The sequence below is a fragment of the Phaseolus vulgaris genome, chromosome 2 (assembly GCF_000499845.2).
Source record: "Phaseolus vulgaris cultivar G19833 chromosome 2, P. vulgaris v2.0, whole genome shotgun sequence".
Classification (NCBI taxonomy): Eukaryota; Viridiplantae; Streptophyta; class Magnoliopsida; order Fabales; family Fabaceae; genus Phaseolus; species Phaseolus vulgaris.
The window spans coordinates 45,375,263-45,388,047 of record NC_023758.2 but is presented as its reverse complement, the minus strand read 5'-3'; the positions used below and the strand labels follow the sequence as shown (position 1 = coordinate 45,388,047).

The 12,785-nt window shown below is 29.2% G+C and overlaps 1 protein-coding gene across 1 annotated transcript; it reads left to right on the top strand.

Moving 5' to 3' along the window:
- The first annotated feature begins 2,122 nt into the window (after nt 1-2,122).
- Nucleotides 2,123-7,051, top strand: LOC137812593 (DEK domain-containing chromatin-associated protein 1-like). The gene is made up of 11 exons (XM_068614682.1): nt 2,123-2,747; nt 2,889-2,922; nt 4,311-4,390; nt 4,544-4,603; nt 4,807-4,917; nt 5,006-5,086; nt 5,437-5,493; nt 5,605-6,025; nt 6,283-6,380; nt 6,461-6,491; nt 6,587-7,051. The coding sequence occupies exons 1-11, from the start codon at nt 2,403-2,405 to the stop codon at nt 6,715-6,717; spliced, it is 1,449 nt and encodes a 482-aa protein (XP_068470783.1). The 5' UTR covers nt 2,123-2,402; the 3' UTR covers nt 6,718-7,051.
- Nucleotides 7,052-12,785: the final 5,734 nt, after the last annotated feature.

The window sequence follows — 12,785 nt, the reverse complement described above, 5'->3', positions numbered from 1 at the left end:
TTTGAGTTTTTTTTTAGTTTCATTAATTTAATGGGGTCAGAAAACTCGAACAACAAAGTGTTTAGAAACTAATCTATAAAAACTGATTTAAAAAACTAGTAAGTGATTAAAATTGTTTTTCATCGATTTTATTTTATTTTTTCAAAATTTAGCGGTTCATTTCAATTTGCGATTTGATAATCTGAAACCAATCTAAGTCGAATCGAAATTAATTATGTAAATATTATTATTTTATCTGTATAGGAGATATGGGTGTGGGAGAAAAATCGTAAATTTCATGTATATAAAATAAGTTTAACCCTATGAATGATATGAAAGAAAGGTTTTTCTAATAGTTTTAACACTATATTATCATCCTCGAGAAAAAAAAAATTGAATCACGATATACTTACAGAGTCTCTACATTAACACACATTTGATGCTTGGTAGACATGTGATATGGCAAGTTCAAAATATGACACTAATGCGAATTAGTAGTGAGGTGCGAACTTCAAAATAGGATAAAAAAAAATACATTATGTCGGTTCTTAGTAACAACTGGTGTAATATATTATTTTTTTACTCAAACTGACCCATATTACACTGGTTAAATCATTTAATCAGTGTAATATATGACTCATATTAAAAAAAATGAATTTTTTTATAAAGAGTGGGTGGTCATAAACGTCACAAAAATGTCCATTTAGATACACACAGATAACCATTTTTGCATATGCCAATATATGTTGAGGAACTTGTGACTAGATAACCAGTTTTGGTAGGGTGTAATATATGACCCATATACTTACAGACACACGGGTAACAAGTTTTGCGTGTGCCAGTAATGTGGATGAACTTGCGGCTGGGTAATCAGTTTTGATAGGGTGGGTGTCCAATTCTGCTATGACCCATATTACACTGGTTAAGTCATCTCACCGGTGTAATATGTGGTCCAATGACATTGAACACTTAAACAACAAACAAAAAAGCAATGGCGTTTCTTTTTATGACCGCACAAGAAAGATGTTTATGGTTTATACTCCGCTTGTTCTACTGCTTGGTCCATGCTTCTTGTTGCTTCTTTCTCCCTCCCTCCAACAAGGTTGCTACTTTTTTTTCCCTTTCATTCAACTTTCTATTTCATTCGAAACTCTTCCGCTTCCACGCCCGCACTCAAACACTAAACCCTTACACTCTTACAAAACCGTCCTCAGTGCCACATCGCTCCCATAAGAATTACAAAAAACTCCACTGTCACATCCTTACTCAATGTCACGCCTCTGACATATAGTATGTGTTAAAGGACAAAGAGTGTTAACAAAACATTTTTGAAAAAAAGATATGACAAGTGTTTACGATAGATCTATTTAGGATAAACTCTAAATGACTTTGATATCATACTAATAAGGAGACTTTAAAAGATGAGTTTGTGCCACTTATATACTATGAAATGTTTTTATCTTTTTAGTCGATGTGTGATATCCAACATAAATTACAATATTATGTAAATTTGTTGGAGTTAATTGAATGACACGTAAATATGGTAAATGAGAACATAAGAAAACAAAATATATTTTTGCATTATAAAAAAGTTTTTTTTTACAAATGATTACATGTTATTTTCGAGAACGAAACACATATTTTCATGTTTAATTGGAATGTATTTTTAACTAAAAAAATCAAAGCAAATACTACTAGGAAACACCTTTACAATGTATCTTTTTAGTTTCATTCTTTCACATCTCACCAACTTAAAGAAAGCTATATTTATATATATATATATATATATATATATATTTACATTAAACATGAAAAAATAATAATTTTTATTTTATATACAAAAATAAAAAAAAACTTGTTTATACTGTATTAAATATTTTCAACAATTTAAATACAGAAGTGGAAATGTGGAAGAAAAGGTTAATGGAGATTCTTAAAAGTGGGAAAGAATGGTGTGAAGAGACAAAGGGAGTTGAACAGTATTATCCTCTGATCCTCGTCCCATCGTTTCCTATTTAGTTTTGTTTTATTTGAATTAATTGTGAAATAGGGAAAGTGGAAAAGATAAAATACAAATAAGAAATTAAATAAAAGCAAGCAAGGTGAGTTATTATTTTTTTTTTTCTTCTGAAATATTTTTTTTAGGGTTATTTTATTGAAGGGTTTTGTTTTGGCGGGGAATGAGGAAAAGAAGGTGAAAAAGCTTTTCACCGCTCAGAAAATTGGCATAAAATTTGAAAAAGGAGTGAAGAGCGCGCTTCATCTTGTTTCGTTTCCCTCCAATTTTATTTCACCATTTCCCTCTCTATCCGTCTATCTTCCATTCACAATCACTCTCATTCTTCCGATCTAATCATAATTCTCTCTCCTCTCTTCACTGCTCAGGGATTCACTCTCTTTGCAAATTTCATCTTCTCTCAGCTATGTCTTCTGAAACCCTAGAAAACGAGAAGCTTCAAGGGGAAGAAGAAGTCCAAGCCGAAGAGAATCACACGAAACAAGAGGATAATTCGGTGGAGAACGATGTGAGCGAGAAAGGCGAAGAAAAAGAGAAGGATCGGGTTGAAGAAGAGAAGAATGAAGAGGAAGAAGAAGAGACTGAGGAGCGTGGCGAAGCGAAGTCGAGCAAGTCAACGAAAGAAAGCGGTTACGCTACGCCAGCTAGCGAGAGACCGACCAGGGAGAGGAAAACGGTGGATAGGTACACTGTCTCTTCGCCCGATAAGTTTCACAAATATTCCTCTTTCAAAGCTTTGTCAATTGAGAAGGTACATATAGTGACATATGGTTTGTTAATTTTGTATGTTTTACTTCAAGAGTTTTTTTTAAGGTTTCATGTTGTGTTTCTCCGTTGTGTCGAATTAATACAAGAAGTGTTGGATTTGATCGTGTGAATCTTTGGGTTTCAGGGCAACGGTACGCAACTCAAGGACATTCCAAATGGTAAGGCCTTTTGTTGTTACATGGATTTGTGAATTGATGGTGTCCGTAATGTGAGACATCGCGTGGTCTTTTGATCTATTGTTCTTTCTCCGTATTTGTTTTTGCCATTGTATACCGTTCTGAGTTAGTGGATAGAGAAGTGTGTGAATGTTGTCGACTGCGTCTGCGGGATTGGGTTTGGGGTTTTAGCTCCTGCGTGTTTAATTGGTCACGTGGAGATTTTATGGTTGAAGAGAAAGATGTCCACGAGGGATGCGAAGTATTGAAGTCTTAAGGGACGGGGGACAAGAAATGGGTTAATATCATGGATAATAGACTATTTAAAAGGCTAAAATCCTGATTTTTTCCCACCAATTTTCAACTTAATGACCCACTTAAGCATGATATTCACTTTAATCCTTACCTGTCACTTGTGCGTTCTCCTCCATTAGATTAATATCTGCAAAGTAGTTAGGTGTCTCATCTAATAAAAAACAACATATATTTCTTCAGGATCAAGATTCAAGAAACGACATTATGCTTTCTTATGCTAACTTTGCTTGCATTAGTCTTTTGGCTTACAGCAATGGCTTCCCTTGTGACCAACACCATGTCGATAATTAATAATGGTTACCATAGAGTAGTTTATTTTCACTGTGTTAAGGATTCATCAACAATTGTTCAACTCTCATCCTCTGTGGATCTCTATGATCTCCACAAAACTACTTCCTTTCTTAAACTAGTTTGTTTGCGATTCCCCTAGGGCCTAAGCTAAGCTACTGCTACGAGTCCAAAATGCCTCCCATGCACGGGTTCCTTTTTATGTTTGGTCTGGGCATTTGGCTCTAGGGGAAGGATACATTTTCAGCTATATATTGTAATGGATATTCAGTTTTGGGAGTTAAATTCATGCTTTTCTGAACTCTGGTGAAGTTTGTAAGGTGTAAATGTATTCCATTACAACAGGGACATTTCCTTGTTTGTTGAAGCTGGTTTAGATGAAAAACTAAACCCAAGGTAGCAAAATTATAATGGCCATTTTAACACAATTTGCTTAATGGATATCACCTCAAATTACTAGATGGTAATGAAAATACTCCTATGGAAAAGTATGTGTTTTCAAGTTTTCTTAAGGCTGCATTCCTAGTAGTTAATGAAATGTGGTTCAGCTGTTTGATGCAATGCAACATTGGATTTCTGTGCTGTCTGTTTTTTCTTTAAATTATGCATTTTAACATTTGAATAATGGACTGAGGAATTGCAAATGGCTATCCTGCTATGCATTCACTCTCTCGGTGGTTGAGATTAAGTTTTGCAGATTTCCAAATTGGTAGTTTGCTTTCTATTTTAACGTTATGCTTCTCTAAGCAGCGTTTTTATTTATGTTATTTACATCTATACTCTTTCAGTGGCTTTCAAGTTATCAAAGAGAAAAGCTGATGACAACCTGCATGCGCTTCATAGAATACTCTTTGGGATAAAAGGAAAGGTGACAGACTAACTCAGCTCTTCAGATGTTTTGTCAATGTTTATTTGACATGTTTTTTCATGCCTTTGTTTTTTAAATGAAGAGTGGATGGGCAGTATAAGACTGGCTATTGGCTGTTCCTTGAATGATACTTACATATTTTTTTTTGTGTAGGCAAAAACAGTAAAGAGAAATATAGGACTGTTTTCTGGCTATGTGTGGACTGACAATGAGGTACGGTTGCATCATATACTGTAATGCTTTTTGTATTTCATTTCCAACTATGCAGATAAATCTTAATAGGTTGTGCTATTTTGTATTGAAAATTTTGTTAGTTTATTTATTTTGGTTTAGTGTGCATGTCGTTTTAAAATTGTGAATGCCTGAGTCTGTTATTAACCGGCTTACCCTATGGTTATATAATTCTTTTTTGGCAGGAAAAACACAGAGCAAAGACAAGGGAGAAGATTGATAGATGTGTGAAAGAAAAATTGGTGGACTTCTGTAATGTGCTTAATATTCCAATAAATAAGGCCACTATGAAGAAGGTAAAAGTCAATCTATAACGTTTTCCCATTTTTTGTATTGTTACAAATGCTCTATATGAAAAAAGTTATTATCAATGTGGTATTTCAGGAGGAACTTTCTTCAAAGTTGTTTGAATTTTTGGTGTCCCCGTATGCTACAACTGATGCACTTCTTGCTGATAATAAAATGGTAATTTTTTTTCCACATTATTGAATAAGGATAAGAATTAATTAATGTTATTGTAAGTCGTGATACAATTTATTCAGTTCACTTATAGATTCACGTCATTTTAAATTTTTATTCCAGTTAACTATTCTAAAATTAACAAATTGAAGACCCAAGTGCGAGACTTAAGAAATTCAACCATGTGATTAGAGGCTTGTTTTGTCTGAATTTTGTCATACTCAACTTGTTATATCTTTAACCATAATTTAAATTCAACAGTTAAATCAATCAAAATTAACTAGGTAATTACGTGTACCTTGTATTAGTGTAATTGAGTCTTAATTTGTTTTTTAAAACTTGATTTTATGTTACAGAAAGGTAAAAAGAGAGGAAGAAAGCAAACCCAAAACAAGTCTGAAAAACCTACCAAGGTGCGTTGTCATACTATTACTTGAAATTCATTCTTGCTTGCTGCATTAGTTATAGCATGCTTAAATGTTTGTTCTTCTGTTTTGATTTCCTAATATTTCTTCTGGCTTTAGAAGCAAAAGAAAACCGCCCTGGTTGAGAAAAAGCAAATAGAGTCTTCTGACACCGAGGACAGTGATGTGTCTGAACCTTCGGACGCAAAAGTTGATTCTAAGGAAGATGATGTGCAAAAAAGTGAAAGTGATCATGATGACGAAAGCATGTCAGAGAAAGAGGAAGAAGATAAAGAAAAGGCTCACGATCGGTCTTCAAAAAATACTCTGAACGAAGACCAAGCCACACCTGTAAAGAAGACCACTATGGTAAAGACTACCGAGAGCAATGAAAAACCTCCAAAAAAATCTACTTCAAAAACAGCTCTTAATGACAATACTTCGAAGTCCAAGCAGTCTGCTTCCAAGAAACAGAAAACAATAAGGGAAAATCAGAATTCGAAAGGGAAGGTTGCAAACAAAAAACGAACTGCAAATGAAGGTTGGGTCTTTGTCATTGCAGTTGATAATATCATCCGTTCTACTTAATCTAATGCCAGTTGCATAATTAGTTAGTTTGCCTGAAAGTTATTTTTGGAACCTATGGTCACGTTTGCTCGAGTTGTCCCTGGAAAACTTATCCTCTTGTATAACCGTGTTATGTCTGGACAAGTTTTATAAAATGTTATAATTTTATAATATATGCCTGTGTTGCCTTATTTTTTCTTCTTACCCGTTCCATTCTTATGTCATTGGCAGGCAAAGGTAAAAGCAGTGAGAAGGTTAAATCCGGACCTAGTAAGAAGGAAATGCATCGAGTGGTTGTTGATATTTTAAAGAAAGTAGATTTCAATACGGTAAGTACTTTTTTTTTTTGTTTGCCATTTAATGTAGTTTTTTAATATTCTAATTTTTTAATTTTTTTTTTTTTATGCAGGCAACTTTATCTGATATCCTCAAACAACTTGGTATGATCTGTTTCCACCAAACTCTCTCCCACCCCCAATTAAAGGATGGGAAATGATTTTGTGAACTAAGCTCTTCTGTGATGAAATGTTGGCAGGTACTCACTTTGACGTGGATTTAATGAATAGAAAATCAGAGGTGAAGGATATAATTACTGATGTAATTAATAACATGTCTGATAACGATGAGAATGAAGCATCAAATGTTGGAGATGAAGATGATGCATGATTTAGAATTATAGTTAAATAAATAATCTGAAAATAGAGGTATGTGGTTCATTCCTCAGCTAAATTTCTTGCCGTGGTTCTCGTGGCATCCGTTTCTTTCCATAATAGGTTTTAGTGGATGTTTGGTTTGAGTTGGGACCTTTTTCCATGGTAGGTATTCTCAACTTGGTTGTATTTGCTAGATTTAACCCTTTCTGTGTATTATTAATGTGATCTTAATTTTACTTTTTATACTAAATAGTTTTTATTCACATGGCTGTAAACAATATTGCCTTTTAATTCACAACAGCATGCAAATTTTTAATAGCTCGAAACCAGATTACGAGTCTTTGAAACCTGAGACTCTTGTGAACTGTGACGACTTTCCTACCTCATTGCTGATAAATTATGCATTTGCGCCTTATATTTGTGGAAACTTATATTGATGAATGGTCATTTAGTGCTACGGATTATTTTAGTGTAGAAATTAAAGATTAATATCTTTAAGGACTTTAAAATTTGTTTAAAAGTTTATTTTATTAAAAAATGAATGTCTATTCAACTTAATGCTTTATTATATATTTATTAGTAACTAGTTTTTAATATTATTTATATGTATATTTATATATATATATATATATTAATTATGTGTATATAATATAATAAATTACTGATTCTAATTATAAAGGAATACATACAAATAAGGAAAAAACTGGCACTTTAGTCATTGATAAGATTGTTGGTGTCATCGTGTTTGCTTCTATTGAAGATTGAGGGTGAGTGAAGGGAAAGTAGAAAGTGTTTTGTCATTCTCAAGAGTGAAGAGAAAGTGGTGAAGATTAAGAAGAAAACCAGGTAGGGTAGTGTCATTTACATAGTTATCCTTACTTTTTGCTACTTTTCATGTGAGCCTACATGCCATGTACAACACCAAAGTAGTAGGGAAGTGAGTTTTGTAATGGTTGTTTGGTCTTAGGTTAGCATTGTTTTGGTTTTGTATAACACATAATTGATTATTACTGAAAAAAAAAGAGTACATAATTAATTATGTTATTAAAAAACAGTGGATAATCAATTATGTTATTGAGATAATCGATTATTTGTTTTTATTTTTACTATAATCGATTATGAACTTTTTTTTAAAAGTGAGGGTAATTGGTTATGTATTTGAATAATTGATTATGTTAGTTTTTTAACTATAGAAATAATTGATTATGTTAGTTATTTTCATATTTGTGAATTTTTGTGTTGTTTGATTTTTTTTTTTTATAATAATTTGTATAGTTTTGAAAATATTATTAGTAATAAAAATAATATAATTATTTTCATGAAAATTAATTATATTAATTAATTTAAAATAGAAATATTAAGATAATAATGAAATTTATATTATATTATTTAAAATTAAATAAATAAATTACATATTTTTGCTATTGAGAATCCATTTGAATGAATTTGTCTTAATTAAAATTCATTTTAAATCTAGACTAAATTAATATAATTATATTATTGTTTTTTATTGATTAAAAGGAGTTTTTTTTTCATATTAGTCATAAAACATTGAATTTTCTTTTCTGTATTTAGAATATTAAGGTTTTCATGTTAGTTTTAATGGTATTTATTAGAAAATGATATTGTTTTAAATGTAACTTTTTTTAACATTTAGTTTATATTATGAATAAATCAAATTTAGACTTCATTATTAGAGAATTACTTTATATATATATATATATAATTTAGAGAATCATAAATAATATTATTTATAATTGAATAAAATGTGAACAAAATTAATTATTATTTTTTTCTTTTTCATACACAAGGATAAATTTGTAATCTTATCATTTACATAATTAAAAATAATTTAAAATATAATTATAATCATCGTATCATTAATATATTTTAATAAACTTTTTTCGTACATCCATTTTAACATATCTTAATCTAAACACTTTCAATTTTTTTTATACTTTCTTCTTAAATCTTCACATTTCTACTTCTTACACCCTCAACTTTCTACTTCTTACACCTTTGATCCAAACAAAGCCTTACTTTATGGTTCAGAATAATAGTTGTTTAAACTCTAACCGTTCCTTGTGTCCACTAAAGTATTGAAGGTGATTTTATTTGTGAAAGAAGAAATTGCTGTAGTCTTGTTTTTCGTAATTTGAATTTTTATATTTTCAAAAACATAAAATTTTGATTTAATTATTGAAGGTTACATAGTTTAAAGAAACTAAAATGTCATTTTAGGGCATGGTGTGTTGTGAAATTTGAAACTAGTGCAGTAAACCTGATTCTCGACAGACACATTGTTGTTGACACGATCTAGAAATAATGTCCCCCAAGATTCCAGTTATAAGGATTGCGCGGCACGTGCCTCAAATGTACCTCCGTCGCAGCTTTCGACAATCAACCGCATTATTCAGACAAATAAAAGATAGGCAAAATATATACTAAAAATATGTCGTTTCTTGGGAAAGTTCTTCAACCTAATGACTCCATATATTTTTGATAGCTGAAACTCTTAGATACACATCACGTGCATATGCACACCTAAAAAACACCTTTTTTTTATTTACATAACATATCGGCAGAAAGGCACCTTAATCTTATTTTCTATCAATTTAATCTTCTCTATAGTCTTGTAATAAGCATGTTTTTTTCTTCCTGCACCCTTTCACTACTAACTACACCCCATACTAACAAAAACAAAAATACCCTCTCTCACTGCACCATGCCACCCTGTCCGCCGCAACACTCTTTGAGAGAAAGAAGAGAGAATGTTCATTCTAGAAGAGAACTTGTTGTTCTGGAAAGCTCATTTCATAAGTTATCATATATATTATGAAAATTTTGTTATCGAAAACTTTGTTTTGAAATGTACTTTATGGGTTTCAAAAAGTATGTTCTCGAAATTGTGTTATGAAAATCTTATTTAAAAGATTCTGTTACAAATATCATAATCTAAAAATTCTACAAAACTTCAAAAAGATTTTTAAAACAAATAATTTGAAAGTCATTTTTATTAAGAGTAAAAAAATAGTTGTTTTAAAAGTCACCGAACAACTATAAATTATGGGGTTCTAGAAAGAAAAGGCCGATAACAATAATCAATTAATAAAAAAAGTGTTTATATTTTATGGCTATTTCTTTTTTCACCTTCTTCTTGCATTTTTGTAATATTTTCAATTCTAAAATTACCGAGCAAAAGGTGTAGAATTATTATTTTTTCTTTTATTTATAAATTGTATGATCTTTAGACATTTTGAACTCTAAATTTCAAAATATAACATTATTTTATATTTTAGGGTTTGAAATATATTTTTTAGTTTGAAAATATATTTTGAATTTTAAATTTTGGAATACAATTTGTATTTCAAATTTTAAAATTTAGAAGATAATTTTTATGTTCGAAAATGCAGATTTATGGATACATTGGTCAAAATATTGTGCTTGATATACTAATTTTTGGAATTTTAAATTCCCGACTTTTTTTACCAAAAGAAACTATTAACATTTGAGAATACGGATTTACCGAATTTGAATTGTGTTTATTTTTTAAAATATTTTGTTTGTATAAAACAATTTAATTTTTTTTATCTGAATATATAGAATAATTCAATTATCACTAAGTATAAAAAGTTATCTTATTGTTTTTTTAACATAATTGATCAAGGTTTTTTTGTCCAATTTTAAAGAACGAGGACTAAAAAATCTTTTTAGTTGAAATTGCAAAACCAATTCTAAATAAGATTGAGTGAAGTTTGGCAAATTCTTCCTCCACATATGTATCTTTTTTCTCCACCTTCATATTAATTATTAATACTTAGTTTTAATCTTTTAAAAAAAAAATCCCAAATAATAACTTTAGTTCATCTATGCTTCCCTTCTAGACTTATACATCATTTTCAGTAGCAACACTTCAATTCTTCGTAACATTTGTGAAAGTAATTTCATCATTTGATTGTGTGATATGATTAACAAGAAGATTCGTTGTATTCAACATTCTCCATTGTGAAAATATTTTCCTTTTGGAGTTTTGTACTATATTTTTGGCTAGTTTATTTATAGGTTTTGTGGCTTCCAAACAAATAAAAAAATCAAGCGAACGAAAACACACCACCACTAAGAAAAATATCAAAAAACTTATTTCAAATACCAATACTCACCACTTAAAAATTAAGTAGATACCACACTCTTCAACATACTTGTAAGAGTATTGTTGAAATTAAAAAACAATATAAAAGTGCAAAGAGAAAACATGAGAGTGCAGGAAAAAAATTCTAACTAACTCTAGAAAAAAAAAAACCATATTAGTAAAGTTAGATAAAAAATTTCACATGTATAGGCTAAAAAATAACCATGAAAGACATAAAAAAAATGGTCAACATTTAAAAAAAAATAATCTTATTGATATTAATTGAGAAAACCCTAACAAATATTGATATGAAAAAAAAGCTTGGCCAACTTCAAAGAAAAAATTATTCAAAAAATGTCAACTAAACCAAAACATACATTAATCAAAGTCGTTGAAAAAAAACATAATCAATGTCGACCACAAAATAATATCAATTGTCATAATCGAAAAATAACTTTAATTTTAAAAAAATTATCACTAACATCAATTGAAAAATTGATATAAAGACGAAAATGTTTCAACTTAAACTGAGTCAATAACATCTCAGATTCAACAAGTCAACCATATCTTAATCAAAATCAAGCTCACAATACATAGTTGAATTAAAGAAAAATATGAAAATAAATAGATGTGAGAAAGAAGTAAATATAAAGAGAGAGTATAAAGAAATAAAAAATAGATGTATGAAAGAAGAAATTACCAAAAATTCAAATTCCTACTTTATAAATATAACTTAAAATTATGTAATTTTAACTAATCAAATTACTTTATAATTGCAATTTACTTTGAAATTTCCCATCCTAACATATTTGATCGAAAAACATTTTAAACTTTTATGAAGAAAATATTTTCTAAAAATCATTCCTCAAAACATACTAAGAATTAAGAATGATGTAGCCCTGTTCTTATAATAAAAAAGATATTATTATACAACAAATTATTATAAAAGAAAAAGATGGTAGAAGAAGTCAACTAAGAGAAACGGTGGTAATTAACCAAACCCAAACAAGTCAGAGTGGTGTATATCGTCCCTGTTGACCATCTCTTTCCCGTGTATTTGGTCTAATGTAATTTAAAACAGTTTATTTAATTCTAAATATATATAATTATAATACATTCTTGGAATCTTCTCAAGCAAACTTAAAACGTCACTTCGTTCAATAATTTAAGATTTGGAAATCATTTTTATACGGCTTTGGAACAATCCAACCCTAGATCCTTGTCTATAATTGATAACAAAAGCTATTGGAGATCTATATATAAAGAAATTTCACATTATAATTTTATAATTAGATTAAGTGATGACTATTTTATGATAAGTGCATAATAATTTATTTTTAAAAATAAATATCAAACTTACAAATAAGAATTTGTTATGATTGTAATAATTAAAAAGAAAGTAAGTTAAAAGAAATTTTTGGTTCAATTGGAAAAATTGTCGGAATTTATCTTTCTTATTTTTTATTTTATTTTATTTTGAATAACATGATAATATATTCTATCATTTGATTAATGTGGATGTCTTTATAAAAATTATTTATATTTATATGAAATTCTCACTATATATAAAATTATTTAGAGAATCTCTTAAATATGTTGATAACAATTAACATTTTAAATATATTATCAGAATTCAATTATGTTAGGCATTATCAAATTTAAAAAAATGAACAAATATCCTTTTTATTCATACTAGTGGGAACACACGAGCTCTATCCGCATTTCTTATTTTTTCATTTATATATATATTTATGTTTAATATTAAAATTTGAATAAATAATATTATTATTTGCATATTTATCTTAACAATATAAATTTATAGTATTATAAATAAAAAATGACATTATCATTATTATGTAAAATTATTATACTTTGTGTGAATTGGCTTAACCAATGCGAGTAATTGATCATCATTCTAAGTGTTTTATTCTTTAAAAAATTTATTTCCTAAG